Here is a 26150-nt window from a genome sequence, read left to right on the forward strand (position 1 = left end):
TCTCCAATCTTGTTTTTTTATTTTCAGGTATAGCAAGTTCAAGCAGCACTATATCAAATCAATTTTTTAAACAATTTAAGATAGGATATTTTAAATCTATTTAAACTGTTAATAAAAACTGTAATTACAAATTGTAATTTTTTAAACAAAAGTAAAAACACTTCTGAAAAAAAAAAACAACTGGTTAAGGTTGAGTTGTAACAAATTTAAAAATTTGTATTCAGATTTGACAATTATAACTACTATGAAGACAAAATTTTAATATGATACATTAGATAGCTAAGTAAAAATTCAATATTTTACCAAATTAAAAAAGATAAACAAAACGTACAAGAAGTCTCAATACAATGTATTTTAAATAATTAAGATATTTTAGTAAGTAAATAAAAAAGCCAGAAAAATTTATATAATTCCACAAAGCCTCAATGCCTGATAACTAATTATTACACTTTACTTTATATCCATTACATACCCACAAAAGCACACAAATATAAAATATCATTAGAAAGAAGTTTGATCACTTTTTAAAAATTTAACATTGAGCAAATGGGGGCTGCTATGAGGCCAAGCCTGAGTAAAAAATGTTGGATTATTATGTTGAGCAAAACAATGTGTTTTTCTGTTTTTTCTTTATTTATGCCAAATGGGAGATCTGAGCATGTGCATTTCATGATTCAATGTATATACCTTCTCAAATGATAAACAAAAACAAATCACTAAAAGGACAAAGATTGTAAGCTGTATCAAGAACATGGTACATCTATAGTTGAAAATTTCTGCTACAAAAATGATTCTAAGGTTTATTTTATTAGATTAATTTTATGCTGCAACAGGACATTAATACGAGTGTTGATCCATGAAACAAAGAATTCAAGGAGTGCCTGGCAATCATTAATCAACCAGCACTGGCTGAGTTCTTTTCAGCCTCTTTCTGAAGCACTTTGAACAGCTCGTTACATGGCAGGTGTAGTTTTCAAAACTCTGATCAATAATCTGATATTCAGAGCAATAATTCAGATAATCAATAACAGAAGAATTTTTTATGGATATGTAGGAAATTGAGCACACAATGCATGCTTTAGTGCATGATACGAATGAGGTAATTACTAAGGCTGGTGAAACTCATTATTTATTGGTAGAGTTCCCTACATAAAGTTCACAATAAAACTAAGCATGAGGGACAACGTCAAATCAAAACATTGATAAACTCAGTAGGACTTGAGTTTCAAAATAGATTTATTGGTAGAGTGCAGAGAAAAAATAAATAAAATAAATAATAAGCCATGTGAACAAACAAAGCCAATTTAGATTTACCTAAAAGCTAGATGATGATACCAAATCATGCATGCCACAGTCATCCAAATAGGTGTATAATAATTTCTCAATTTAATGCACAACCATAAAAGAGGACACAAATTAAATCTTCTTTTTGGGGAATTAGACTAAAAGCTCCGCCACCTATAATTTAATTTAAGTCTTTTCTTCTTCTTTATTATATCAAGAGGTATGTTTCATAGTCAAATAAGAGGTTAGACCACAGACCAATCTAAGGCTGGACATGTTAGATGATGTGCAATTCTTGATACAGTTAGATGCACCTTAATATTATTGAAAAGAAAAAGGGAAACAGGTCATTACCATTGTGTCATACACAAATATCTTCAAAAGGAGTCTTCTAAGAAACTTTCAGTAGTTGGTGAAATGCCTCTTGTGGTATATCAACAGAACCAACCCGCTTCATTCTCTTCTTTCCTTCTTTTTGCTTCTCCAATAGCTTCCTTTTTCGAGTAACATCACCACCATAACACTTGGCAAGAACATTTTTCCTCATTGCAGAAATCCTACAATCAATAGGGAGAGTTTAAGCTTGGCCACAGATGATCAGGGCATGTGAACAAATTGCTTAATTTGTTGCCCTTTGTTTCTCTCAAGAGGGTCTAAAATCCACTTATAAAAAAGCTATTCGAAGATACTGGAAATAAAATGACAGATATTTACAAATACTAATCAAGTTATTGTTTACATATCGGGACCTAAAGGTTTTATTTAAATAAACATCCCAAAACGATACTTTAAAAAGAAGCTTACGTCTCCCTTGCTATGATTTTTGACCCAATGGCAGCTTGTATGGTTATCTCGAACATTTGCCTGATCAAAATTAAGAGCTCTTTTGGGGTGATTTCAAACTGAAGAAGCGGCATGAAAAGAAACACAATTGCTTATTAAAGAAAAAGACCTGTCAATGACAGTTTTCAATTTCTCTGTCAGTTCACGCCCAACGCGGTATGCTTTCGTGTTATGAACTATGGTTGCCATTGCATCAACTGGTTGTCCATTCAAGAGAATATCAAGTTTTACCAGATCAGCTTGTTGATAACTGTTATTACACCCATTGAATGCATTACAAGGTAGGAAGTAAGCCACTCCAAACATAAAATGTTATTTCCCTATCCAACTTGATGACATGACAGCCAATAAGTATAAAATAAACCACACAAATTATTTATCAAACAGAATTCTGAGTATGCACATAGTACAGTATATCCATCAGGTATCACAACATTTTTGTACAAATCTACATTTTACATGTACCACATAATTATTCCAAATACTACATGACATCAATGCATCAAGGCAAATAAAAGTGGGAGCACAACAATAATCGTGCAGAAAATTATAGGGTGAGAAAACAGGAGCAGGGTACATACTCTGAGTCCTCGTAATCAAATGAAGCATAGCCTGATGTTATACTCTTCAATTCATTATAAAAGTCAACAACAATTTCTCTCAAAGGCAGACGGTACTTCATGAATACCCGTTGACTGCAGGATAGAAACTTAAAGATTTATTACACCAACCAGGGATAAATTGATGAACCACCACAAAAATGTACAAAAAGTTGTCATTTTTTGTGGATGATCATGCATAATGAGCATGATATCCCAAAAGATCAAGATAATTTTCATGATATGCACACACACATATTCATCGATGGATAATTGAATATAGTAATGGAATGGAAACTCTCCCAAAATTTTACCTGTCAATGAATGAATACTCCAACTGCTGACCCCTACGCTCAGAGACAAGGGTAATAACAGGTCCCACATACCTTAAATCACCAATAAATTAAGATAGCAAAGCATGAGGCTCTGGTGCAGTAAATAAATTATACCCAGGGTTGTAAAGAGCTTACTCACTAGGAATGATTATAGTAGCTATTACTGTAGGTTCCCAACAGGCTGTCACTTTTTGCTTGGGATTAGAGGGTAACGTAGCAGGATTCTGAACTTCTAACTTGCTGAAAAGCACAACTAGAGTCTTAGCAAACCATAGTGGAACTAGCCTAAGAAATGCAATTTTGTTAGCTACCTTCCATCAGAAAACTCAAATGTGTAAGGCACAGTAGGAACAGTTGAGATAACATGAGCTCCGTATTCCTGTTTACAGAAACATAATATCGATTACCAAAATACCATGCTTGAAGATAGGTAATAAATTAAGTTCTGTCCATTCCGTGAAAAATTACATTCACTTCACAACGCCTCTGAAGCATGCATATGGTTGAAAATTTTGAAGGCATTCCACTTTCCAAAATATAACTTCAAGTTTAAAGTAATCATCTGGTTATCATACAGTGATGTGTTACCTGTTCAAGTCTTTGATGAAAAACATCCATGTGCAGAAGGCCTAAAAACCCACACCTGAGCAAAACATAATTGGAAACAAAAATTATTTCAGATGGAGCTAAATGTTTCAACTTTTCTTTCTTTTAGTAATAGGTACCAGACCTGAACCCCAGACCTAGAGCAGTGCTAGTTTCTTTAGTAATAGAGACACTGGCATCATTGCATGTCAACCTCTCTATTGCGTGATTTAGAGCTTCAAAATCAGATCCATCTGCTGGATAAAGACCAGAGAACACCATATGCTTCGCTGGCTTGAACCCTACAGTTTAAATTATCAAATAACTCAAAAACCACACTTAGGACCAAAAAATGCACCCATATATACTAAAATAAAACAATAACATTGTCGTACACATGGAGAAAGAAAGAAAAAAAATATATAATACCATATAATCTTGATCATTTAGATATTTTTTACAGGAAAAATAATAACGGTCAAGCAATGAAATGGACTCATTTTATTTTCAGCAAGTCCATTAAGTACCTCCAAGTGCAGCAAGTGTTTTTTTTTTGTCATCAGTAATTGTGAATGCGGCAGCATACATGAAGTAAAAGATTCTATGCAGCAAAGAGCAGTGGAATATTCAACATGCATGGATCTAAATTGTCTGACTGTACCTGGAAGAGGCTCTACAGAAGTCCGAGTATGGTAAATTGTATCACCAACACGGGCCTCTTTGGTTGTTCGCATGCCACTTACAACATAACCAACTTGTCCAGTAAGTAAGATACCAGTAGGTGTAAGTTCAGGATGCATGATGCCAACATCTAAAGCTTCATACGACTGACCAGTACCTGCAGATGAAATCTTATCCCCCTTGCTCAGGACACCATCAACAACAGCAACATGGCATATTACCCCTTTGTATTCATCATAATATGAATCAAGTAAAAGCATGCGAAGAGGAGATTCCCTCCTACCAGGAGGGGCAGGTATACGCTCTATGACTGCCGGAAGGATTTGCTCAAGACCCTCTCCAGTTTTAGCAGATGTTAGCAGTGCATCATTTGGATCAAGATCAAACATTGATTTTAATTGGGCTTTAACACGATCAGGATCAGCAGTTGGCTGATCAATCTTGTTTATAACCGGCACAATGGTTAGGTTAGACTCAAAGGCAAGGTAAAAGTTAGCAACAGTTTGAGCTTGGACTCCCTGAGCAGCATCAACAACCAAAAGCACACCTTGACAAGCTGCCAATGATCTTGACACTTCATAACTAAAATCAACATGTCCAGGAGTATCAATAAGATTCAGCAAAAAACTAGGTGACTCCTTTCCATCACTGAAATCATCACCATTTACACTGTGCTTATAGAACATTGTTGCTGTCTGGGCTTTAACCGTGATTCCTCTTTCTCTCTCCACCTAAGACATGTTAAACTTCACTAACAAAACAAAATAAGAAATACAACACATCCCACTAAAACTTTAATTTCTATAAACGGTAAATTGTTTAGTACAAAACGTTTTACATTATTAACCAATCAGATATCACCAAATGTACAAGTTTAGAGGAAATTATTACCAAAGTGAACAATTTTTTCATATTCAGGAATCAACCATGTAATGAAGCCATAAATCATTTATTTACAACATCAGTGTATTCAAATTAAATTACATTTTCGTTCAATAAACAAGCACAGTCATTGTAAACTTTATATTTTCACCAGGAAGGCCGTGACTTTTTAAGTTCACGGCAGTTTGTGAGTAATGACAGTTTACATTGACATTGAATATATTATTTTTTTCCATCTTTTCTACCAATCCATTGTCTCATTCTATTTCATATACTTAACCCAACAATTTTTAAATTTTGGACGAACCCATTCCACCTAACAGTACGGCAAAGCATACCCAGATGAAAAAAATTTGAAAACTTCCAGCAAAAAAGAGTACCTGCAATTTATCAAGATACTGAGGCTGGCCATGGCCTTTCTTAATTGTTCCAGTGAGTTCTAGAAGTCGATCAGCGAGGGTGGACTTGCCATGATCCACATGCGCAATGATTGAGAAGTTTCTAACGAGCTCTGGAGGGTATTGGCTCAAATCTATGGTGCTTTTCTCTCTCGTGGTGGTGCTGTATTGGCGTGACTGTGAACAGAACAGTTCATGCCTCACAGGAAAGCGTTCACGGGTTATTCTGTTGGTTAATGGGTTGAAATTGAAATTGAAATTGCATAACAAAGCTAAGTAATTCGATTGCCTTAGGGTTTTGGAAGCTTTGCTCAGATAACCCATTTCAGGGTCTTGTGGGAAGCTGCGCTGTGCAGAAGAACGTTGGAGAAGTGAAAAAAGTGAGATGTGCTGTGTTCGATTGAAACCGGCGTCGTTTTGGATCCAAAGATATTGGGCTGGACTCCCATGAGAAAATGGTCCAGAGAGATTATTTATATTTTTAAAATAAACATTTTTTTATAGGTTTATTTAATTTATTTATTATGGAAAAACATTCTTCAACATATTTTGATGAAAATCTCTATCTTAAATTTAAATAACCTATTCTTAAACAATTACTTTTTCCAATAACAACTTTTTAAATTTGATCAAAGTTGCTACTAAAACTTTGTCATCTAAAAAATACTTATTTTAAAATTAATTGTTTATATTTCTTCCACTAATTTCTCTTCACACTGATATTCTTTTTAATTTAGTTTTTATATTCAAATACCTCTTTTTTACTTGGTTTAATGAAAGAAGATGCATAAAACTTGAACAAAAATTTCTCATTTCCAGAATATCTCTCTCACAAACAAGTACAATCAAACCAAACGTTCAAGAATGCATGTAGCTATTACTAAATTCGAGATACAAAATAAGATACATGGCTTTATTCAGTTGGATATCAATTGCATACAGGATTCAACGTATTTTGCGAATTTTGCGCAAAGGTACATATCTTGAAGCAAAGTGATCCCTTGTGGCTTCATCTTCCCACTGCAATTTACGCCACCAACTTTTCTGTCCATTAATGTGCTTCAGACTGTTCCTTGCACTATTGGAATCAAAAGGGAGCTTTATCAGCTTTGGACAATCTGCTACACAGATCTCCTTAAGACAAGGAAATTGTAACACCTGTGAGCATATGCTCCTTAACTTTGGTAAAGAATCTAGATCAACAATTTCAAGACTCGAAAAAACATTTTCTGAATGGCCAAATTCTTCACCTATGACTTCTTCCAAGGAGGGACAATTGTATATTCTAAGGAGTTGAAGGCTTTGAGCACGAGTGAGCCAATTCAAGTTCAACATGTCACACCCTTCAAGGGATAACTCACGGAGGCCAACAATGTAACCATGCTCAGTAAGTTTTGAACTCATGGGAATGCACTCTGTGATAGAACACTGTGATGATGGAGACCCCTTTTTCCTGACATGGTCTAAACTTGAAGGAGAAGAAACTGACATGGATAATACCTCTAGATGTTGCATTTTTGTCAAAAGTGAGAATAATATAATATGTGGCGTTGAAGTGAATGGAGAAAGTACTCTGAGATGTCTAATGCATCTTTGCAACTTGGGAGAGTTCAGCAATACTTGCACAGAAGAAAAGCAAAAGAGAGCAATGCTTATGTCTTGAAGGTATTCCAAGCATTCCAGTTCTTTCAACAAGACAGCTTCCTCAGGTTCCCCCAAGTCAGGAAGAATAAACTGATCTTCCCATGGTAATTTGCTAAACACTTGCAATGACACCAAACTTGATATCAAATTCCTTGGGAAGACAAGCCTGTTGCAAATATAATTCAGCAGCAGGCACCTCAAATTTTTCAAGTTCTGGAGCTCTCTTGGCAATTTTTGTATGTCAGTACCTGATAGATCCAAATGCTGCAATTGAACTAACTCCCCAATGCTGGAAGGTAATTCTCTTACTCTTTTATTACCTGACAGGTCCAACACTCTAAGATGATTTGCAGTCAGAAAGATCTCTTCTGGGAAGCTGGTTATCTCGGTATTTCTAACTAGCATTGTCAAGAGATTTGAGCAATCTTGTTTTCCTGATAGTTTCTGAATGCTATGCCGCCACATTGATAGTTTCTCTACTTCTTTCCACTTTGCCTGATTATATGTTTCAACTGAACCACTGCATGCACCATCTCTCACCACGAACCTGGTATTGGATCCATGATCACAAGCTAGCCACAAAGCCATGTCTCTGATCACATCATGCATCTTAATCCTATTTTCTCTCTCACTGTCCTCCAACAAACAAGCAAACTTCAAGCTTGCGATGATTTCCTCTCCTTGGATTCGTGCTTCATAGACATCGTCACCAAATTCAGCTAAAAGACCTTCCCCAATCCACAGTTGAATGAGTTCATCTTTTCTAATATCATAGTCCTCAGGGAAGATGGAACAGTACAAGAAACAAGACTTGTGCGAGGCACTTGGTAAACTGTCATAGCTAAACTCTAGCAAACAATAAACATAGTCAACCATACCTGAAAATCTTGATGGATAAATCTTCAAAGTTCGTGCTGCTCGTTTCCATTCAGGGAGAGTCTTTCGAGCCATAGATCTTCCAACTGTGATGAGAGCTAACGGAAGTCCCTCACACTCCTTGGCCACAATTTTGGCCAGATGAAATATTTCAGGATGAGAGTTGAGAGTTTCTTCACCTACTTTCTCTCTGAACAATGCAAATGCTTCATTTGGTGCTAAACATTCTACTTTGATGCATGTGTTGGCTTCCATGCTCCTGCAAACCTCCATTGACCTTGTTGTGAATATCACTTTAGATCCGTTTTCTGTATCAGGGAGAGGAATCCCCAACTTCAGAAGATCTATACGCTCCCATAAATCATCTAGCAGCAACACAAACTTCTTCCTCTTCAAAAAGTTGTATAAAACAATAGCTCTGTCATCAATGCTCTTACCACCCCATTTACCAACAGGAACATTTAATTTGTTTCCTATGCTTTGTTGAACACTCCCTACATCTGCTTCTTTAGACACCACAACCCAAATGACTACATCATAGAATTTTGTGGGAAGAAACTCATTGTTGAACTTTTTGAGCAGGGTTGTCTTTCCTACACCCCCCATTCCAAACAAGCCAATAATTCCCACATTATTATCATCAAAACATTCACTAAGTTCATCAAAGCTAGATTCTAGACCTATTGTGACCTCTAGAGGGATTTCATCTACCACAGCATGTGGCATTTCCTGAGCCACTACATCAAAGTGCCCTTTATCAATAAGTTCACGAATCTCACCTATTTTTCTACTTACAATCCTTCCCATCCTGAAGTTTGTTGGAAAATTTGTCAAACATCTGCTACGTGTTTCTTGAGCATGAGCAACTCTCTGCTGAATAGCTTGAACTTCTCTTTGCATGGCTTCAACTTTAACCAACCAATCATTCACTTCATTCAGACGCCTCAGGTGCTGGTCCTCGGCCATTTGAACCTTCACACTCACATCAACCCAAAGGCCTAGAAGGTCAGACGCCATGTCCCTCAAACAAGAAAGGTTCTCTTCATAATCACGGACGTGGGCACAACAGTCCCACAAGCGAATTATGATGTCCAACACTGGGCCTACGAAGTCCATCATGGATGATAGATCGAACTCAAGAAAAGAAAAGTGACAGAGAACAGAAAGAGTATTGTTTGTGAAACCACAACAAGTGGAACAAGGAATTCAGGTTGCTCCTGTTTGTCTTTATACTATGACATCCCAAAATAAAAATATGCTGCCAACAACAACCCTGTGGCGTGTTAGCAACCGAACAGACATAACAATGGCTCTACGAGGAAGAAGAACACTATGTCATTGTAGTATGCTCCATCGTTGTGGTCTAGGATTTCTTGAAATCCTGGTCATGTTTTTCATTGGTTCAAAAAGGTGGTGATTAGCTCGTTGAATTCTAGTTCACTTCCACCAAATTCTAGTGCTTGTTATTATCAATGAGTATAGCATAAGAAGTAAAAAATTCTCGATAAGCCCACCTCATTCTCATCGTTTCTCCCACCTATCATGTCATACAAGAGATTCATCGCACAGATTTGCAACTAGTTTTTTTAAGTGAGTGAGAAATAAAACATTTAGATTAAGGCAGATTACAGTAATGATAAGACACTTCCATGCACATTTTCATTTGGTTTCATCATTAACTTCATCAAATTAATCAAAATTAAATAGAAAGAGTTTAAAACTTTCATTTTATGTAATTTATACTTTTAATCAATTGGAAATTATTCTAAAAAATGACTTTAAATTAGTTATTATTAAAAGCAATAATCTTTCTATAATGATTCATAGTTAAATAGCAATATAAATACCTTTACACAACTACTATACTTTTGTAATATAAATTTGACTACATATGAAAAATAATACACTTCCTCTCCATTAGACACTTAAAATTTTATCTTAGACTTAGGCATTCTATTATTAGACACTCAGTAGTATTCTATCTCTTATCTCATTTCAAAGTATATTTCACACCCTATTCTTGTAATTAACTATATAAACTTCTCTCAGTCATCTTAAATCATTTTGCAAATTTGATTTTTTTTAACTGAATATCAACCATCTTTTAAATCTATCTCTGAATTCGTTTTGTCACTCCTGCAAATATCATGAGAAACTTGTGGAGTCCAGAATAAACAGATGAGAAAGATAAGAATAATAGGTTCAAGTTCATTGCATTCAAATTTATATTAGTTCAAGTTAATTACAGTAATAAAAATGAAAAAAAAAACAAGAATTGCTACAAAAACTAGAGATATCTCAATTTAGCTTAACTACAGAAAAAAGTATACTCAGAAGGCTAAACATTTTGTTTGAGATCAGCATTTTCTTAGTGCAATGAATAATAATGCTAAATTCGAATTCTGATCCAAGCTCAACAATGGCTTTGGAATATGCATTGTTGTTTGTTTAAAATATCTGCTTGCCCCAGCAACAACATATCATCTTACATCTTGTGGATCCATAATAAAAGAGTTTATTTGTATATAAATTTTAATTTTAACATATCAAGGATAAGTTTTTTAAATAGTAAAACTAACAATTTTTTTGAATAGTAAATAAGAAACTTTTATGCATATGAATTTTAATTTTAGCAAAATATTTTTTTCTTCTAGTTTTCTTATTCATGGTGACCATTGTTGGTAGTTCATCTAGTTCACATTTTGATGGAAAATAACTGTTAAAAACACTTTCACTTTCATACTAAAAAAATATTCACTTAACATAATTATTCTAATTTAAAGACAGATTATTGAAATTCAATTATTTTTTTTTTAAATATACTAAGATAAATAAAAGCTTAAAAAATTACAAAGAATATTGAGTACCAAATTTGATTTATATTAATATTATCTGTTATTTAGTAGTAAATTTATTCATCTCTTCCGATGAGTCCTAGATCATGATACACACAACACTTCATACAAAACTCACTCACACCACACTCTTCTCCAATAAGCTTATTTCCAATCCTTTCACATTCATTTCATCTTCTTCCTAATGACATTCGAACGCCTTCACACTCTCCTTCTCTTTCTCCTCCTAGCGTCCACAATTTCCCATTTTGCCCTCGCCGGAAAGCGCAAGGTCCACATCACCGACGACTTGGACGACGTGTTCGACGACGAGGAGGACGATGCGTGGAAGGAATGGGGCAAGAAACCTGAACCCTCTTTTCCCCCCTCCGATATTTCCAAGATGGATCCCTCGCAGATTCAGGAGGAGATGAAGAAGCGCCATGCCGGACCCGTCATCGGATTCGTCAAGCTCCGGTTTGGGGTTCGCCGGACTCCGGTGAGAACATTGTTGGCGTTTTTTCTGTGATGTTTAGCGTGTGCCCATTTGATAGTGTGGCTGTATGTTTTCGAATTTTGGTTAAATTTGTGATCTTTTGTGGTTTTTCTGATACCCTTTACTGTGGCATAATGGGGTTGAGTTGAAGTGGTGATTTTTTTTTCTCATGCCCAGTTCGTCTTTTTTTAAAGGTCTAACTGATCTTTTAGTTTCTACAGGTTAAAACATCTTCCATTAGGCACCTATAGTTGTGTATCCATTTACTTAAAAACACTCTTTTTATTTCCTACTCATAACATTTTTAATCCTTAGGGACTAAAAATATTAAATGACATATTTAGAGAATGAAAGAGATTAAAAATGATGCGAGTATGGAATTAAAGAATTTTTTTATGTATAAAGACTAAAATTGGAAGTTTCTGCAACCAATAATAGAGTAATTAAACTCTTCTAAACAAGTTAATAAATAAAGATGAGCTCGAGTTTGAATTGAAGTGGTGGGTTTTGGTTGTGGTGAATATCAATATGGTGGTTAATGGGTTTTTGGTGAGAGTTTATTTATTCAGTTGAGCTAGAATTTAACTTCACTTATACTATCATATAGCCGGTTTCAAGTCCGGGTAATGGAAGAGGGTGTGATAGATCCAAGGTAGTCAACTGCTCAAAGTAGAACTTTCAAAATACCAATCACGGATCACCCACAACAGACTATGTGTGAATAATATCTCTTAGAATTTGGTCTTTAACCATACCCAATGGTGTCTTGCTATTCATGTAGATATGGATTTAGGATAAGGCTTTTGTTGTTGTTTGAATTTCAACTAAAATGTGACTTCCTCTGTGCTTGTTGGATTTTGGATTGGTAAGGCGGATTGAGGTTACTTTCCTTGTGAAAAATTGATTGAACTTTGGAATATTACTTGAAAACGACTCTGAAAGTTTAGGCTGGCGTTGCACATTTTTAGAGTTTGAGAGTGGGGATAAATTGGACTTTCTGATATAGTTTCTATTTATTGTCCATGGTTTATTTGCCGGAATTTAATTTATGTATACTATCAGAGTAAAATAGTTTACACAGACATCCAATAGGAATTTATTTTATGATCACATCATATTCATGAATAGTTTGGACATGATAAAGTAGTCAAAACTTGATTAATGTTTACGGGAAAATGTTTTACATTGACAATGTATATAAACGGAACTTTGTTTGTTTTATGATTCGCTGTAAAATTGTCAAAATGGCTCTTTAAGTACTGCTCGATCAATATAATTAAAGATTAAGAGTGGTCTAAGAAGGTCTTGAGATTTTGATCTGTACTTGATACTCAATATTTTGTTTGATGATGATGCATTGAGGTTTCTACTTGGAACTTTCATGTGAATACTGATTAACATAATCATTTTTCATGATTTTTATAGGACATGGTAGCTGAATTTGCCATGAAATGGACACATATTCTGAGAACTGGAGCTGTTGGAGTAAGGTTTATGGGTGTTGATCTGAATACAATCATGTTCAACTTGGAAAGCATCAAATTCTTGGAGGAGGTATTGCTCTTTACTTTTCTGTTTTAATTTATTTTAAATATAAAGAATGAAATATACAAGAATCTACCTGGCTTTTTAATTTTAACAGCCCGCAATCTGCTGTTATATTCTTAACCTCCCTGTTCAATTTAAAGTAAAATATACTGAATTTTAACCAATGAACTTTACCTTTTTGTTTATCTCTTGTTATATTGAAAAACTAGTTCTGGATTCGTCCTGGAGGAAATAATAAGTTTTTTATACCCTTAGTTTTTTATGCTTTGTGTTGATATGATCTCATACTCGTATCATGTTGTCAGTTGAAGGAATTTGTCTTGGACCAATCAGAGGCTTATGAGATTAAAATGGGGGATGAATTTTTTAGAAGACCTGGAGATCCACCTCTAGATGAAGTTATTGAGAAGCTCAACAGTGAGAAAGCCAAAGCAGATAATGCTGATACAGAGGAAATTAATCAAAATGATAAAACGGAGTTGTAACAATCGGTATAGACATAATTCTATAGAAGTTGAGATAAAGCAGTTGAGTCACTCATTTTCAATGATTTACGAGTCTTCTTAAATTTTTAGTCCTTCTTTCTCTTTTAATTACTATGATGAACTGCTTCTCAATGAGAGTGAAGTAATAATCACCTTTCCTGCACTTAGCAAGACTATTAGATCCACTTTTTACTGGTAGAAATTTTGGATAAAGAGACTGAAATGATGGTATTACTATTTTTATCATTGCTAAGGCAAGCTTGGTACTGATTAAGTTGTTGCCTTGTGACATAACACTTCTACCCACTTACAAGAAAGGTTAGAAATTACCAAGAAGTTGTATCATCTATACTTCCAACTCACTTATAGGACACGAGTGATGCAGTTTAATAAGAAAGGAAACTAGTTAAAAATACCTCATGAATTTTCAAGTGTAGCAATTTGTCGTTGCTCATAAAGGAATGAAATGGTAGTAAATATTTAATCCAATGTTTGACAATTTAACGAAGTCAGACTACTATACCAGCTTGCTACTGAAGTCAAAAAGCTCAAGAACTTGAATCCTAGGGTTGGCTGCTGCTTCTTCTCTCTCTTTTTGAGTGTTGAACCCCCAATTCACTAATCCAAACAGTCAAACATAGCAGATATACAACTCTAAGAAATACAAATAATGCAAAACATAGAAACTGAAAGAAACAAATAGATAGCAGAAATTACAATTGGATAGAGAGAAGAGTTCTACCCAGATACAAATTCCAGTTATCCAACTCGGGTTCTTTGATGACATTCTTTAGGGTTGCAAGCCTATCTTCCACAAAGCTGTTTAAAATTAACTTCGGTCAATTTCCCCTGAACCATACTATTAAATAAAATAACCCCTGGAAGCACAAAATCTTAACTGTAGTGTCAGCCCTTTGTGTTCTGCCATTTCCTGAAGCTTCTTTAACACTTTTACCTTGGGACTGTAATTAGTTTGGGAAAAACAAATTTGTCAATGGAATGAAGCAATTCATAGATAAAAAACATTATAAAGTGCTGATATAGAGCACCACACAGAGCTTCAGTTGGACCAAATATATCAAAATTTAAGACTAACCCAGTTCCTAAACCATATAATCGTTCTGGTGGTATAGTGACTCCAGCAAGCTCTCTTAGTAAAGCATCGGCAAAGCGGCTCTGAAAACAGATCAGGGGTAGAAGTAAGTAGAGAATATAAAGTGATCAGGGCATGGCAATATCAAATTGTAATGACCTGTTTTGTGGTGACAATGTACACTTTTGAGCTTGCAAATCTCAATGCATCAGCAACACCAGGATATAGTCTAGAGGTAAATCACCCACAAATTAGCAACCAAGACATAATTAGCAGGCAAAAGTTCAACACATCTTGCAGAAACATTTCTAAAATTTGAACATCTATACTCAATGCTATCAGAACTCTTTTTGTACTTTAAGCTTTTCTTGATTCATTTCATCAGATGTAAGTTCTAAGAAAAGTTATCCTATTTCTTGACATTTAATTGGACTACCTGTTTGCTCCAATCCAACCAGTGAAATCCCTCTCCAGCCATTCATCTCTGACTTTCCCAAAAAGGTCTACCAGATCTTCTCTATTCTCATTCCATTCTTCCATAATAACAGGTTTCAATTTGAACCAATTCTCCAGTATATCCTCAACTGTAAGCCCCTTTGAAACCTTTCAGAGAACTATGACATCAGTTAAAATGGCATCATCATAGACGATGACAAAAGTTCCTTAGAATCTGATAAAAGACTTCCACTTGTTAATAAGCGAAAATAGTTTATACACTGATTATATATAAAAAGGTTTCACTGTTATTCAATAAAAATGATCACATATGATAAATTTATTGATTTTTACAAAACTATTTAAAAGTCATATTTATCATTATTTCTGATTGACTAATCACAAATACTTTTTACACTATCAATTTATTAAAAAATAAATTAAAAACTCAACGCTGAAGGTTTGCGCCAAAAGTAATAACATAAATAAAATGGTAGGCTTTATATACTAACCGAAGACTTCCTGATGGAAGGAACCCTAGTCTCAAGCAACAACCTTACAAGTAGAAGAGTTTCATATCCAGTTTCAACAACTGGACGTACCTGACATGAAAAACTTCCATTCCATATTTACATCTCATGTGTAAAAAAAAATAATCAAACTAGAATTTCATACATAGCAGTTGTCTTGAAAATGCAATTATGCAAGTTCATACATTAACAAACATTCATATTTATTTCTAACTGAAATGCAAATCTTTAGATTGAAGCAAATATGAGCCTTATCCTAAAAACAAGTGAGTGGCACAAAACTAAAAATATTAAGATGGTATGTAGTCGTGTAAATACACATTCATTGAAAAGAATTATTAAATATGTTTTTAGTCATTGAATTTTGATACGCAATTAAAATTCGTTTATATTTAAAATTTTAATACATTTTGATCCTCAAATTTTAAAAATAATAGATATAGTCTTTTAAACTTAATTATGATAAATTTTTTTAATATATTATATGTGTTTTATGATAACATTTGAGTTGTTTAATCTGTTTGATATATTTTCGTTTTAATGTCAACTAGGAAAAACATTTGACATATAAAAATATTTAACATAATTGGATTAAAAGAATTATATCTATTCATTTTTAAAGTTTAGAGAGAAAAATGTATCAAAATCAAAATATATCAAAGTTTCAAATAAAAATAAATTTCAATTTCTTATGAAAGTTCAAGAATTAAAAACATTTTTAATCTTAAAAAGAAATTACTTATATCACAAAAACTGAAAATGGTCATTAAGCACAATAATAACAAAGAGAAACCACTTGAAAATGTAAAAAAAAATGCTCTCCAATCTTTTTATGTACAAGGAGCCAAATTCTATTTCACGTCTACAACCAGTCCTTAAGGTATTGCGATTTATGATATTTTGATTGGAATTTTCATTTTTCATGTTTGGAGTTAACATCATCATTAAAGCATCCAAGTAGCAGTTAGCAAATGGTTAATACTTTATCTGAACATCTATGCATAAATTCATCCAAATACCTCCTAAGACAAATTCAAGCATAAACATTATCATGAATGTTAATAGTTTTCCTCAACTAAATTCAATCTTGTTTCTTGTTTTCTTTTCCATAGTCTTTCCGCACCTATATAGTCAAAGTGGTTGATGGATTCCCAAAACATCATTCTCATAGTTAAAATGTGTTTTTGAAAAAGTTTATCTGAACTTAAAGAAGTGGTATCTGACCTTCCTACTAGTTCTTTTCAACTTATTCAGTAAAATTTACAGTCAAACTTATGAAGAAATTATCATTTTACAAGATATTATGATCAAGTACTTAATTGCGTTCTTTATCCAAACATTCTCAAAATTTAAAGAAAAAACGGAATAACTAACAGCACAAAACAAAACCAGCCATAAATTATTTACTGTAATCATCTGATCAACAATCCAATCTTCTATGGCTGAATCCACACCATCAAACAAGGAAGGCCATCTCAACTTGGCAGCCTACAAATTATCAACAAAGTAATCACAGCTTAGTTTTGAAACCAAAACCATACATAGACTAAAAGTGATCATCAGATACTTCAATTATTTTGTGTTGTTTTCCTCTTCCATTTGAGATAAAGGGTGATAGAATGAACCTTGAGAGCAGAGATTGCAGTCTCCCCACAACTGTCACATATAACTCCATCAAAGTCCAAAGCATAGAGGTGACCCATTTCCCTGTCTTCCTTCCAACGTTACTAAACTTATCTGAATATTATTATATTGTACTCTTGTTATGCAATTACCCACCATCCAAACAGGATTGAATTCTATGATACCAACTATCATTCAAATCAGGACACGTGCCAATCAACCATTTTTTTCTCTATTTTCTATTTATCTATTAAGAATGATAATGTTATTATCTTTATATTAAAACAGATAGATTATTCTTTATAACCGATTCAAGATTTTTTTTCGTATGAACCAAGTAGTCAATTTGTATGAAGTTTGAAATGTTTTAACGTGTGCACGGTGCTTATTTGACTTGCTTAGTTGCTTAAAAAATATTAGGTCTTTGATATATGTGGTTTGCATTGTCTTATAAGTTGGACATGATTCAACTGTGTTATATTACATTGGATCGTTTGCATGTTCAATGAAAGTTGATTGCAAAATAAGGCAAAATATCAGTTGATATGTTAATTGCCTAAAAGAAAAACCATTAGATTGAAATATGCATTTGTTGGCATTTGAATAAGTTTCAGATTAACATATGGAACACTGTTGCATAACACAAAACATCGTAATCTGCAAAAAAAAAACATATTACAAGAGGGAACATATTTGTGGTTAAAACTACACCAACGGATAAGGAAAAGTCCCACTTCTGGATGGAATATGCAACATGCAATGCTAGAAATATCTCTCTATATAATTTATCCACGTATTATTGCATTAAACTATAATAAACTCACTCCTCTTTATCTGTCAGACTTAGTAGAACGCATAAATTAAAAAATTACAATTACTAATCTTTTTATTCAGTAACAACAAAAAATAACAATAAAAACAGCCTTACATATATGCTCTGTTTGGTACAGTTAAAAATCAAAACTTCCTGTTATATCCTCTATTCTACTTGGTTTGGTCCATCCTGTTTGGGTTTGAGCTGAACAAAACCATTAAGGACTATGAAGTTTTTCCTACCCAGTTTTAACATACCAGTATTTTCTAGAATCAAGCTTTGAATTAAACCTCGTGCATTAGATTAACGAGTTATTTATATGACTTTTATCTCTCCTCAATAGTGACATGAGCATTATTATTCGAGATTTAGTACGGGATTTAAAGATTGGTAAATTCATAATTAAGGTCATCTTGGACTTCTAAATGGACATTAAATAATTTCTTTATTCCCTCAGAGATAAATAAAAGGGAACAAAGGTATTTAGTTTCAAAATCTTCAGCTTGAGAGGATGAGAAGAAGAATACAGTACTCAGATTATAAATACAGTTTATTTGGCAGATATACTTGTACTAATGCTAAAGGAAGCTTTTGACTACGAACATGACGAATATCTGTATAGAATTTGTCTAGCACTTTCCAATAATTTCTGTCAAAAGAAATAGTTAAATTCTTAATTTATATCTTTCTTACAGATTTTTCTATAATTTCGCTCCTCATTTGATGATTTAATTGTTTTAAGTTGAAATCTAATATAATACAAATCAATATCTGATATGATATGAGCGTTTATAACTCTTCTCGATAATTCTGTTCAGTAGAAATATGTTATTGCTTATAAATGAGTTGGAAGAAAATATTTGGTTCAATTATTGACAACTGATAATTCGATGAAAACCCCTATTTTAACTTCTTGCTGAAATCAGAGAGCTCAAGAACATGAATTCTGGGGATAGCTGCGGCTTCCTCTCTTTCTTGTTGGGTGTTGTAACCCCAATTCCCTGATCCAAACAATCAAGTTTATCAAGTACACTAAACATTTGGGGGAAAAGGCAATAATGCACAACATACGAACTTAGACACGATGAGGGAAGGTGTAAAAATCATAAACAGGTAGAGAGAACTACCTAGATACAAGTTCCATTGGTCTAATTCAGGGTCTTTGATGACATTTTTCAATGTAGCTAGCCGGTCTTCAACAAAGCTGGTAGTTCAGATTAACTGGAGTTAATTTCTTTTGAACCATCTTTAGAAGTAAGACAAAGTTCTATGCATAATAATAGCCATAACCAAAATGCCATTATTTGCAGCGAAAGCACAATATCTTACTGTAGAGTCAGTCCTTGGTGCTCTGGCTTCTTTTGAAGCTGCTTCAGAACCTCTACCTTAGGACTGAAGGTGATGTCAAAGATAATCCGGTAAAAAAATATCTCATCAAAATATAGCTAGAAAAAAGAGAAACAAGTTACATATAAATATTTTACAGCATTACTTTAGTAAAATATACTAACCCGGTTCCAAGGCCATATATTCTTTCAGGTGGTATGGTCACTCCGGCAAGCTCTCGGAGTAAGGCATCAGCAAAACGGCCCTGAAATTAGAGAAATAAGTGGAAATTAATATGATGCGGTTTCATGGTATTGGGACAATGGCCCGTTATCTTTGTCCCCTCTTATTTTGCTTAATATTGAAAGTAAAATAGTCTATTATTATTGTTAGGATTATTGTTCCCTTGCTTGGTCAAAGGGAAAAAAAGGTTACCTGTTTTGTGGTGACAATGTACACTCTCGAGCTTGCAAATTTTAAGGCATCAGAAACACCAGGATATATTCTAAAAACACAGCATTGTCAATTAATAATAGGAAATATCATTCATGAGAGTATGGAGAAATACATATATATTACTGCATAAAACTATTAATTAGAAGAAAAAATTCAATCAACAAAAATAGACCAATATCCCAACAATGCAACAACATTGTCTAATCAAAAGGATAACCAGAATTCAGAACCTACACAAACTGATTCCTTCAGGAGTATTATCTATAAAGGGATTTCCTTGAACAGAAATGGTTCAAAATTTGTTAACTGTCCTACTTCTCCAACATTCTGTCAATGACAATCCATTTTCAGGTCAGTCAAATAGTTGGCTAGGGATAGCATGTTTATTACACTGACAATTTATTGAAGTGGAGCGTTAGCAACACATACTCTAACTTATTCTATGCACATTTTACTATTAGTTAAATTCTGTTGGAAATCTCAGAAAAATATGGGTGGGTGAAACTAATTAAATAAGGAACTGCACTATTTGATGAGTCTCAATAAATTAAAGAGTGAGCTCGAAAAAATAAGCTAGGATTGTATTGCTAGCATTTCCCTTCATATGAACTGAGTGTTAATGTCCTCATGTTTAAGATATCTCTTCCTAGTGCTTTAGTTTTCTACCATGCATCTGGTATAAATATAAGTATCAAAAGTTAATCCCCTGTCAGGAGTATTATTTGGCTACCTGTTTGCACCAATCCAACCAGCAAAATCCTGCTCCAACCATTCATCTCTGACCTTTCCAAAAAGATCTATCAGAGCATCCCTATTCTCACCCCATTCTTCCATAATAATAGGCTTCAACTTGGACCATTTCTCCAGTATAACCTCAACCGTGAGCCCCTCTGAAACCTTGCACAAGAACTATGACATCAGTCAACAGGTCCAGAGTTCATCTGAAAGCAAATGCAGATTCAAGCCCACTGGCATCATAATAAACTATAAACCTTGTTCCAATGACATGGCCTTTTTTTATATCACATCATTGGTACGGAATATCCACTGACTTGGTCAATGACTAATCTTAGTGACATTGTTTTCAATTGATAAGAAATAACTGATGAGAAAAACCAAAGCAGTAAGCATTTTTACCCACCGAAGATTTCCGGATAGAAGGTGTTCTGCTCTCAAGCAACAGTCTCACGAGTAAAAGATTTTCATATCCTGTTTCCACAACTGGTCGCACCTAACACAAAAAAACTACGGAAGTTCATCTTTGAACTGAAAACAAGTCCAACATGGTTTCATACGGAAATAGTCTTAAATTGAAAACACATAAAAGTTACAAATAATATATTCATGACATCAAATAGTTCAATGATCTGAAATGAAAATTGATGATTGAAGCAATCAAGCAAATTTAATCTATTGCACTAAAAAATGATAGTTAAATCAGGAAACCATGGTAATCAGTTCACAAAAAGAAAACACACAAAATGGTTTTCCCTCTAATTCTCTGTAATGTTAGAAATACAAGTGTGAATTGAAAACCCCACATTGAGTAAAAATGAAAAAGATGAGTGAAATAAAATAAATAAATAAAATCCATAAGCATCGAACCTTAAGATTTTTGTCAAGTTGCCCTTTGTGCGCATTTTAAGATGGGATCTTAATTTATCCTAGCTATGTTTGTTAAGTCTATCTTGTTACTTGGTAAGTCTACCTTCTAAGATATACATAGCCTAACTTTATATATGAGAGAAGTTTATTTCTTTTAGCTTCTTATTTTCTTCTTCATAAATTTAACCAACAAAGTCTAATTGCCTAATTAGAACATGGCAGATATTTGACACTTCATTCAAAATCAAACACCCCCTAGAATTCATCAACTAAAGTCAAACTACACGAAAATTCAAGACTCTATTGCTACCATCCAGTCATGCCTCCACTGATCACTACTCTTTCCAACCAATCAAATTACAAACCAGAGAATAGTTGCATGAAATCCATAACAACTGAAACTAAGTGAAATGAACTTATTATACTGTGTGCATCTGGTCAATAATCCAATCTTCTGTGGCCGAATCCACCCCGTCAAACAAACCAGGCCATCTCACTTTGGCAGCCTGAAAATATCCAAACAGAGAATAAATAATGATGAGCTTTAGTAGTATTATCATGAATTCACAGAGGAAAAAGCAATTGAAAAAAAAAAGTTGAAAATTATAAAGATTTTCAAATAAAAAACAAAAATTGTTTTGGGTGGAATGAAGAGAAGAACAAACCTTGACAGCAGAGACAGAGCTTTCGCCGCAGCTATCACAGATGATTCCATCGAAGTCCAACGCGTAAAGTTCACCCATTTCACTCTTCTTCCCCTTTTCAGTTTCACTGTAAAGTGCTGCGTGTATTTCGTTTCCAACCAAACAGTTCCTTATTGGTCCTTCGTCGGAAATCCAAACACGTGTCCACGTAGATAGCGCTGTTCAACAAACCGAACCGAACCGCTTTTCGACACCAATAAGGTTTAATTATGATTAAATAGTTATTTAATAATAATAATAATAAGTATTAGTATATTTTGTATTTCATAGATAAAAAGTATTAAAATATTAGTATAAAAAATTTAATTTTATTATTTTGTTTGATTTTATTAATACAATTAAATATATTATTGTTTTATTATTCGTCATCTTTGTTAAAAGAAATATTGTAATATATAATTAATTTTAAAGAAATTATCAAATATTTCAATTTTTTTAAATAAAAAAAAGTACAAAGTTTGTTTCAATACTAGTTAGATATTAATTTGTCTTTCTTAATAAACAAATAAACGTCACATTCTAAAACTAAACGCATTTTTTATTTTTTATTTACTAGTTTAAATAAAATTTAAAACAAAATATACTATACTAAGTCAACTACTTTATTTTAATTATTAGGTCAAACCAATCTTTACAACAATGGAACAAGCAAGGGACTTGTTCAACATGTATGCTCACATACTCAAATTTTTCTTCAATGCTGTTTATAATGACGCTATTAAATATTCAGATCTAATTATGTTAGGCCATTAGGTCAAATTTTGCAGCTATGGATAGATTAACTTCTAGGTTATTTTGACTATGGATATTTTGAACTACTTTAAAATTTTCATTATATTACACGAAATGGTTAAATATACTTATATTTTTCTATGTTTTTACATTTTTATTTAATATTTATTTTATAAAGTGTTAAGTGTAACATCCAAAATACATAGCATAAACCATATATAGGAGTTATCATATAATAATATTGTAAGACAGTTAAAGATGTTATAATAAGATTACAGTTATCCTAAAATAACCATAAAATTTAAAGCTTTACCGATCGGTAATTCAGGATTTACAAAATTTGACCGAACGGTTCAAGCCAAAAACTAAAAACAGTAATATGATCGAACGGTCATATTTTAAACTGCAGGATTCTCGCTCTCCAACTCTTGCTCCAGCGTACACTTCACATCCTCTGCTCACACCCAAAAGGTGATCATCGCAAGAGAGAAAACCGAACGGGAACACGGACAAAACAGGAAATAAGGGTAAGCTAATGTAATTTAATTATCCAAACATACATACAATTCGTACAAGTACAACCAATGCATAACCAAATACTCCAACATACCAAAACAAATACATATATGCATATACAAATGAACACTATACTTCATGCATAAACCGTACACCTGACTTGACCATCCGGATTGTATGAATATGTAGCTTGAGGCCGTTCATGCACTCGGGTGGTGTAGTAACTGGAAAACCATCAGCTGCCACCCGAGGTTAGTCCGTTATAACTCACCCAAGAACTTATGGGCTAGGACCTCCTGTCATTCTCACACAATGTCTTACCCATCTCTACTTGAGAATTGGTAATCATCAGAATATCAGGATGAACTCCGTGAATTTCACTATCCATATTCATACTATAACACCACTTTGATACACTTTTCACTTGAGACATTTACCACTTCAATACACTTTTCACTGAGACATTCCTCCTTGGAATTCTCTTCCACATTACTTGAAACATATGCCTTATTTGAAATATCAATACAATTTCCCATACTCAGTAGATCAATACAACTATCTCAATCCATCCAAGTCAACAGCGATAATAGCATTTAAAGATCAAATATTCACTCATAGAAGAAACCAAATGTTAACAACACAAACTCCGAGTACGATCGAACGAAAAAGATCAACGTAACCTATGAACAAGACCGGACGGTAAAACAATCCCCATATGAGAACATGACCGAACGGTCATTTAAAGAGTAAGACCCAAATAGGAGTCGAACAATATTGGCTTAGACCGAACACTATTAACTTAGTACAAATACAAAATCGAGCACTATATCGAACGAGCGCTGGTCCAAGACCAAGCACTTACCAAGAACAAGCGCTTAGTACAATACCGAGCACTACTAAGACAGTACATGACCGAGCGGTCAATAACAGTTAAAACCTATGATAGACCGAACGTTGTTTAAAATCAAATGTTATGTTTAGACTGACGGTTATATTCACCTGAATATCAATACAAGACCAATCGGTCATTAACTAAAGATCCACAAAAGTAGAACTTAGTTAAGACCGATCACCAATACCAACTGAGTACTACAAAAAATGAGTGCTAACACATAGTACTATTAATAACGAACGCTAAACCTATTACGACCTATAACAAACGATAATACCCACCCTGAGACTGTCAATATTAAACCCAGCGACACTTAACCAGATTATCACTACGAAACCGAATACCGTTTAAACCTGATTATAAGACCAGACCGATCGTTCTATACCGATCGCTCGGCTTACTACAAAAACTTATAGAACCTCTCAACCACCTCCCAGGTTTCGTCCAAACACATAATATTGCATACAATTCAATCAAACATACAATTATTCATACATGCACACATTCAAACAGAGATTCCAACCACAACCACAGAAAAACATAATTAAATTACTAGCTTCCCTTACCTCTTAACTGGACAGAGAATTGTCAGTGCAGAAACTTGCTCACCACCAAAAGTCTTAGAAACCTAAGGTTCACTGATTGATGAAACTATACCAAACAAAAGATCAGAAATGTGATCAGAATTTACTAGAAGGAGATAACAAACTCATGCAACCAGAAACTTGACTTGCATGTACCAGAAAAAGACGTTCTAAGAAGAGGATAAACTTACCAGCTCAAAACCACAACTTGATCGGTGCAAAGTGAAGCCCTTGACACCAGTAAGACTCAGACGTTGCCTGATTGATGATCGGAAGAAGAAGAAAGTGAAACTTTGTAGAAAGAAGGAAGAGAATTGTAGAGAGAATAAGGAGAATATGAACTCAGAAACTTAGAGAGAAGAAGTGCATGCAAAGTAGAGTGGCACGAAATTTGAAAAGTTTCCTTATATACTACCGTCAAAACCGATCCGCTACACACACCTGGCTTCCACTTTCTGAATCCTTACACCTACACCTGGCTTCCACTCACTGTTGAATTTAAGGGTTCTTACATTAAGAGAATAATTAAAAAGCATAATATTCACAAGCACAAAAATAATGATAATAATTAAATTTAGAGATAAAATAATTAATCATTGATTAAATTATAAGTTATTTTATAAATTAAAAACAATTTGTATCTAAAATATTTTTATTATTAATAACAAATTATAATTGATTATTGATATTTAATATTAATTATCAAGGTTTTAAGGAGTGTGATAACATATATGATTCTTTTATTATATTTTATGGGTTTTCTCATATGTTATATGGTTTGGTGATCCGAAATTAACTTGATTTAGTCAAAATACTTCATCTTTATAAATAAGTTAAGCTTGTGAGAAATTCATTTTATAGTAAGGTTATAAATCTCATTTTACTTTTGTAACATACAATGTATCCTTTATCCTTTTTCTATTTCAAGTAAATGATGAGTCTCGTATGTCAGTTTAACGCATGGGACTCACGTCATCAATTTGTGGATCCCGATCTTACACACTAATATCGTAGTTGGCCCATCGTCCTGCCTAAACCAATCATTGTATTGGTTTTTAAGCTCTATTGTTAGAAAGACTCTACTTCAAAATCGTACATAGAACTTTAATCTAATTTAGCTTCTTTAGAGATGAAGGTTGGCTCAACCCAAGTTTGTGTGGCTAAGATTGTTGTACATTACTCGTTGAGTAGTTAAAATTTTGATGATTAACTTTAAAAAATAATTTAAACTCTAAATCATAAACAAATTATAATTTTATTATTAATAATAAAGATCATGTTAGACATTAATAGTTTTTAATTTATAAAATAGTATGTAATTTAATCGATATAATGAATAATTTATTTTAT

At 33.5% G+C, this 26150-nt stretch overlaps 5 protein-coding genes across 8 annotated transcripts; 1 reads left to right on the top strand and 4 right to left on the bottom strand.

The window, feature by feature from the left end:
• Nucleotides 1–699: 699 nt before the first annotated feature.
• On the bottom strand, nucleotides 700–6025 carry LOC108329786 (translation factor GUF1 homolog, mitochondrial). Of its 4 annotated transcripts, none has more exons than XM_017564164.2 (12): nucleotides 5590–6020; nucleotides 4308–5058; nucleotides 3792–3948; nucleotides 3650–3704; nucleotides 3373–3440; nucleotides 3197–3301; nucleotides 3041–3112; nucleotides 2709–2822; nucleotides 2237–2377; nucleotides 2089–2148; nucleotides 1639–1841; nucleotides 700–993 (listed from the first exon to the last, which is right to left on the bottom strand). In XM_017564164.2, the coding sequence occupies exons 1-11, from the start codon at nucleotides 5929–5931 to the stop codon at nucleotides 1676–1678; spliced, it is 2031 nt and encodes a 676-aa protein (XP_017419653.1). In that variant the 5' UTR covers nucleotides 5932–6020; the 3' UTR covers nucleotides 700–993; nucleotides 1639–1675. The 4 variants fall into 4 exon arrangements, with proteins under 4 accessions (XP_017419653.1, XP_017419654.1, XP_052729552.1 ...); XM_017564165.2 differs by having other exon boundaries at nucleotides 4308–5073; nucleotides 5590–5726; XM_052873592.1 differs by having other exon boundaries at nucleotides 4308–5078; nucleotides 5590–5683.
• A 342-nt stretch (nucleotides 6026–6367) lies between these two features.
• LOC108327214 (probable disease resistance protein At5g63020) lies at nucleotides 6368–10122 on the bottom strand. Its single transcript, XM_017560943.2, has one exon. The coding sequence runs from the start codon at nucleotides 9244–9246 to the stop codon at nucleotides 6553–6555; it is 2694 nt and encodes an 897-aa protein (XP_017416432.2). The 5' UTR covers nucleotides 9247–10122; the 3' UTR covers nucleotides 6368–6552.
• Nucleotides 10123–11041: 919 nt separating this feature from the next.
• Nucleotides 11042–13653, top strand: LOC108329718 (uncharacterized). The gene is made up of 3 exons (XM_017564066.2): nucleotides 11042–11460; nucleotides 12883–13011; nucleotides 13311–13653. The coding sequence occupies exons 1-3, from the start codon at nucleotides 11167–11169 to the stop codon at nucleotides 13488–13490; spliced, it is 603 nt and encodes a 200-aa protein (XP_017419555.1). The 5' UTR covers nucleotides 11042–11166; the 3' UTR covers nucleotides 13491–13653.
• Nucleotides 13654–13870: 217 nt separating this feature from the next.
• On the bottom strand, nucleotides 13871–17331 carry LOC108329717 (uncharacterized). Its single transcript, XM_017564065.2, has 9 exons — nucleotides 17174–17331; nucleotides 16956–17036; nucleotides 15531–15620; nucleotides 15020–15186; nucleotides 14743–14812; nucleotides 14587–14666; nucleotides 14390–14452; nucleotides 14233–14309; nucleotides 13871–14108 (listed from the first exon to the last, which is right to left on the bottom strand). Exons 1-9 carry the CDS (start codon nucleotides 17249–17251, stop codon nucleotides 14008–14010), a joined length of 807 nt encoding a protein of 268 aa, XP_017419554.1. The 5' UTR covers nucleotides 17252–17331; the 3' UTR covers nucleotides 13871–14007.
• Nucleotides 17332–18783: 1452 nt separating this feature from the next.
• On the bottom strand, nucleotides 18784–22193 carry LOC108327924 (uncharacterized). Its single transcript, XM_017561659.2, has 9 exons — nucleotides 22038–22193; nucleotides 21798–21878; nucleotides 20909–20998; nucleotides 20498–20664; nucleotides 19747–19816; nucleotides 19497–19576; nucleotides 19315–19377; nucleotides 19113–19189; nucleotides 18784–18986 (listed from the first exon to the last, which is right to left on the bottom strand). The coding sequence occupies exons 1-9, from the start codon at nucleotides 22113–22115 to the stop codon at nucleotides 18886–18888; spliced, it is 807 nt and encodes a 268-aa protein (XP_017417148.1). The 5' UTR covers nucleotides 22116–22193; the 3' UTR covers nucleotides 18784–18885.
• Between the last annotated feature and the right edge of the window lie 3957 nt (nucleotides 22194–26150).

This window comes from Vigna angularis, chromosome 2, assembly GCF_016808095.1.
Source record: "Vigna angularis cultivar LongXiaoDou No.4 chromosome 2, ASM1680809v1, whole genome shotgun sequence".
In the NCBI taxonomy this organism is placed as follows: domain Eukaryota; kingdom Viridiplantae; phylum Streptophyta; class Magnoliopsida; order Fabales; family Fabaceae; genus Vigna; species Vigna angularis.

Excerpts from the sequence above, each read along its gene's own strand:
- LOC108329786 (XM_017564164.2), bottom strand. The coding sequence starts at position 5,931 with ATGGGTTATCTGAGCAAAGCTTCCAAAACCCTAAGGCAATCGAATTAC. Across the intron at positions 3,705-3,791 it reads GCTCTAGGTCTGGGGTTCAG|GTGTGGGTTTTTAGGCCTTC; the intron begins GTCTGGTACCTA and ends TGTTTTGCTCAG. Across the intron at positions 2,823-3,040 it reads GAGTATTCATTCATTGACAG|TCAACGGGTATTCATGAAGT; the intron begins GTAAAATTTTGG and ends TCTATCCTGCAG.
- LOC108327214 (XM_017560943.2), bottom strand. The coding sequence starts at position 9,246 with ATGATGGACTTCGTAGGCCCAGTGTTGGACATCATAATTCGCTTGTGG.
- LOC108329718 (XM_017564066.2), top strand. The coding sequence starts at position 11,167 with ATGACATTCGAACGCCTTCACACTCTCCTTCTCTTTCTCCTCCTAGCG. Across the intron at positions 11,461-12,882 it reads TTGGGGTTCGCCGGACTCCG|GACATGGTAGCTGAATTTGC; the intron begins GTGAGAACATTG and ends TGATTTTTATAG. Across the intron at positions 13,012-13,310 it reads GCATCAAATTCTTGGAGGAG|TTGAAGGAATTTGTCTTGGA; the intron begins GTATTGCTCTTT and ends TCATGTTGTCAG.
- LOC108329717 (XM_017564065.2), bottom strand. The coding sequence starts at position 17,251 with ATGGGTCACCTCTATGCTTTGGACTTTGATGGAGTTATATGTGACAGT. Across the intron at positions 14,453-14,586 it reads TTATATGGTTTAGGAACTGG|TCCCAAGGTAAAAGTGTTAA; the intron begins GTTAGTCTTAAA and ends AACTAATTACAG. Across the intron at positions 14,109-14,232 it reads TAACTGGAATTTGTATCTGG|TGAATTGGGGGTTCAACACT; the intron begins GTAGAACTCTTC and ends TGTTTGGATTAG.
- LOC108327924 (XM_017561659.2), bottom strand. The coding sequence starts at position 22,115 with ATGGGTGAACTTTACGCGTTGGACTTCGATGGAATCATCTGTGATAGC. Across the intron at positions 19,378-19,496 it reads ATATATGGCCTTGGAACCGG|TCCTAAGGTAGAGGTTCTGA; the intron begins GTTAGTATATTT and ends CATCACCTTCAG. Across the intron at positions 18,987-19,112 it reads CCAATGGAACTTGTATCTAG|GGAATTGGGGTTACAACACC; the intron begins GTAGTTCTCTCT and ends TGTTTGGATCAG.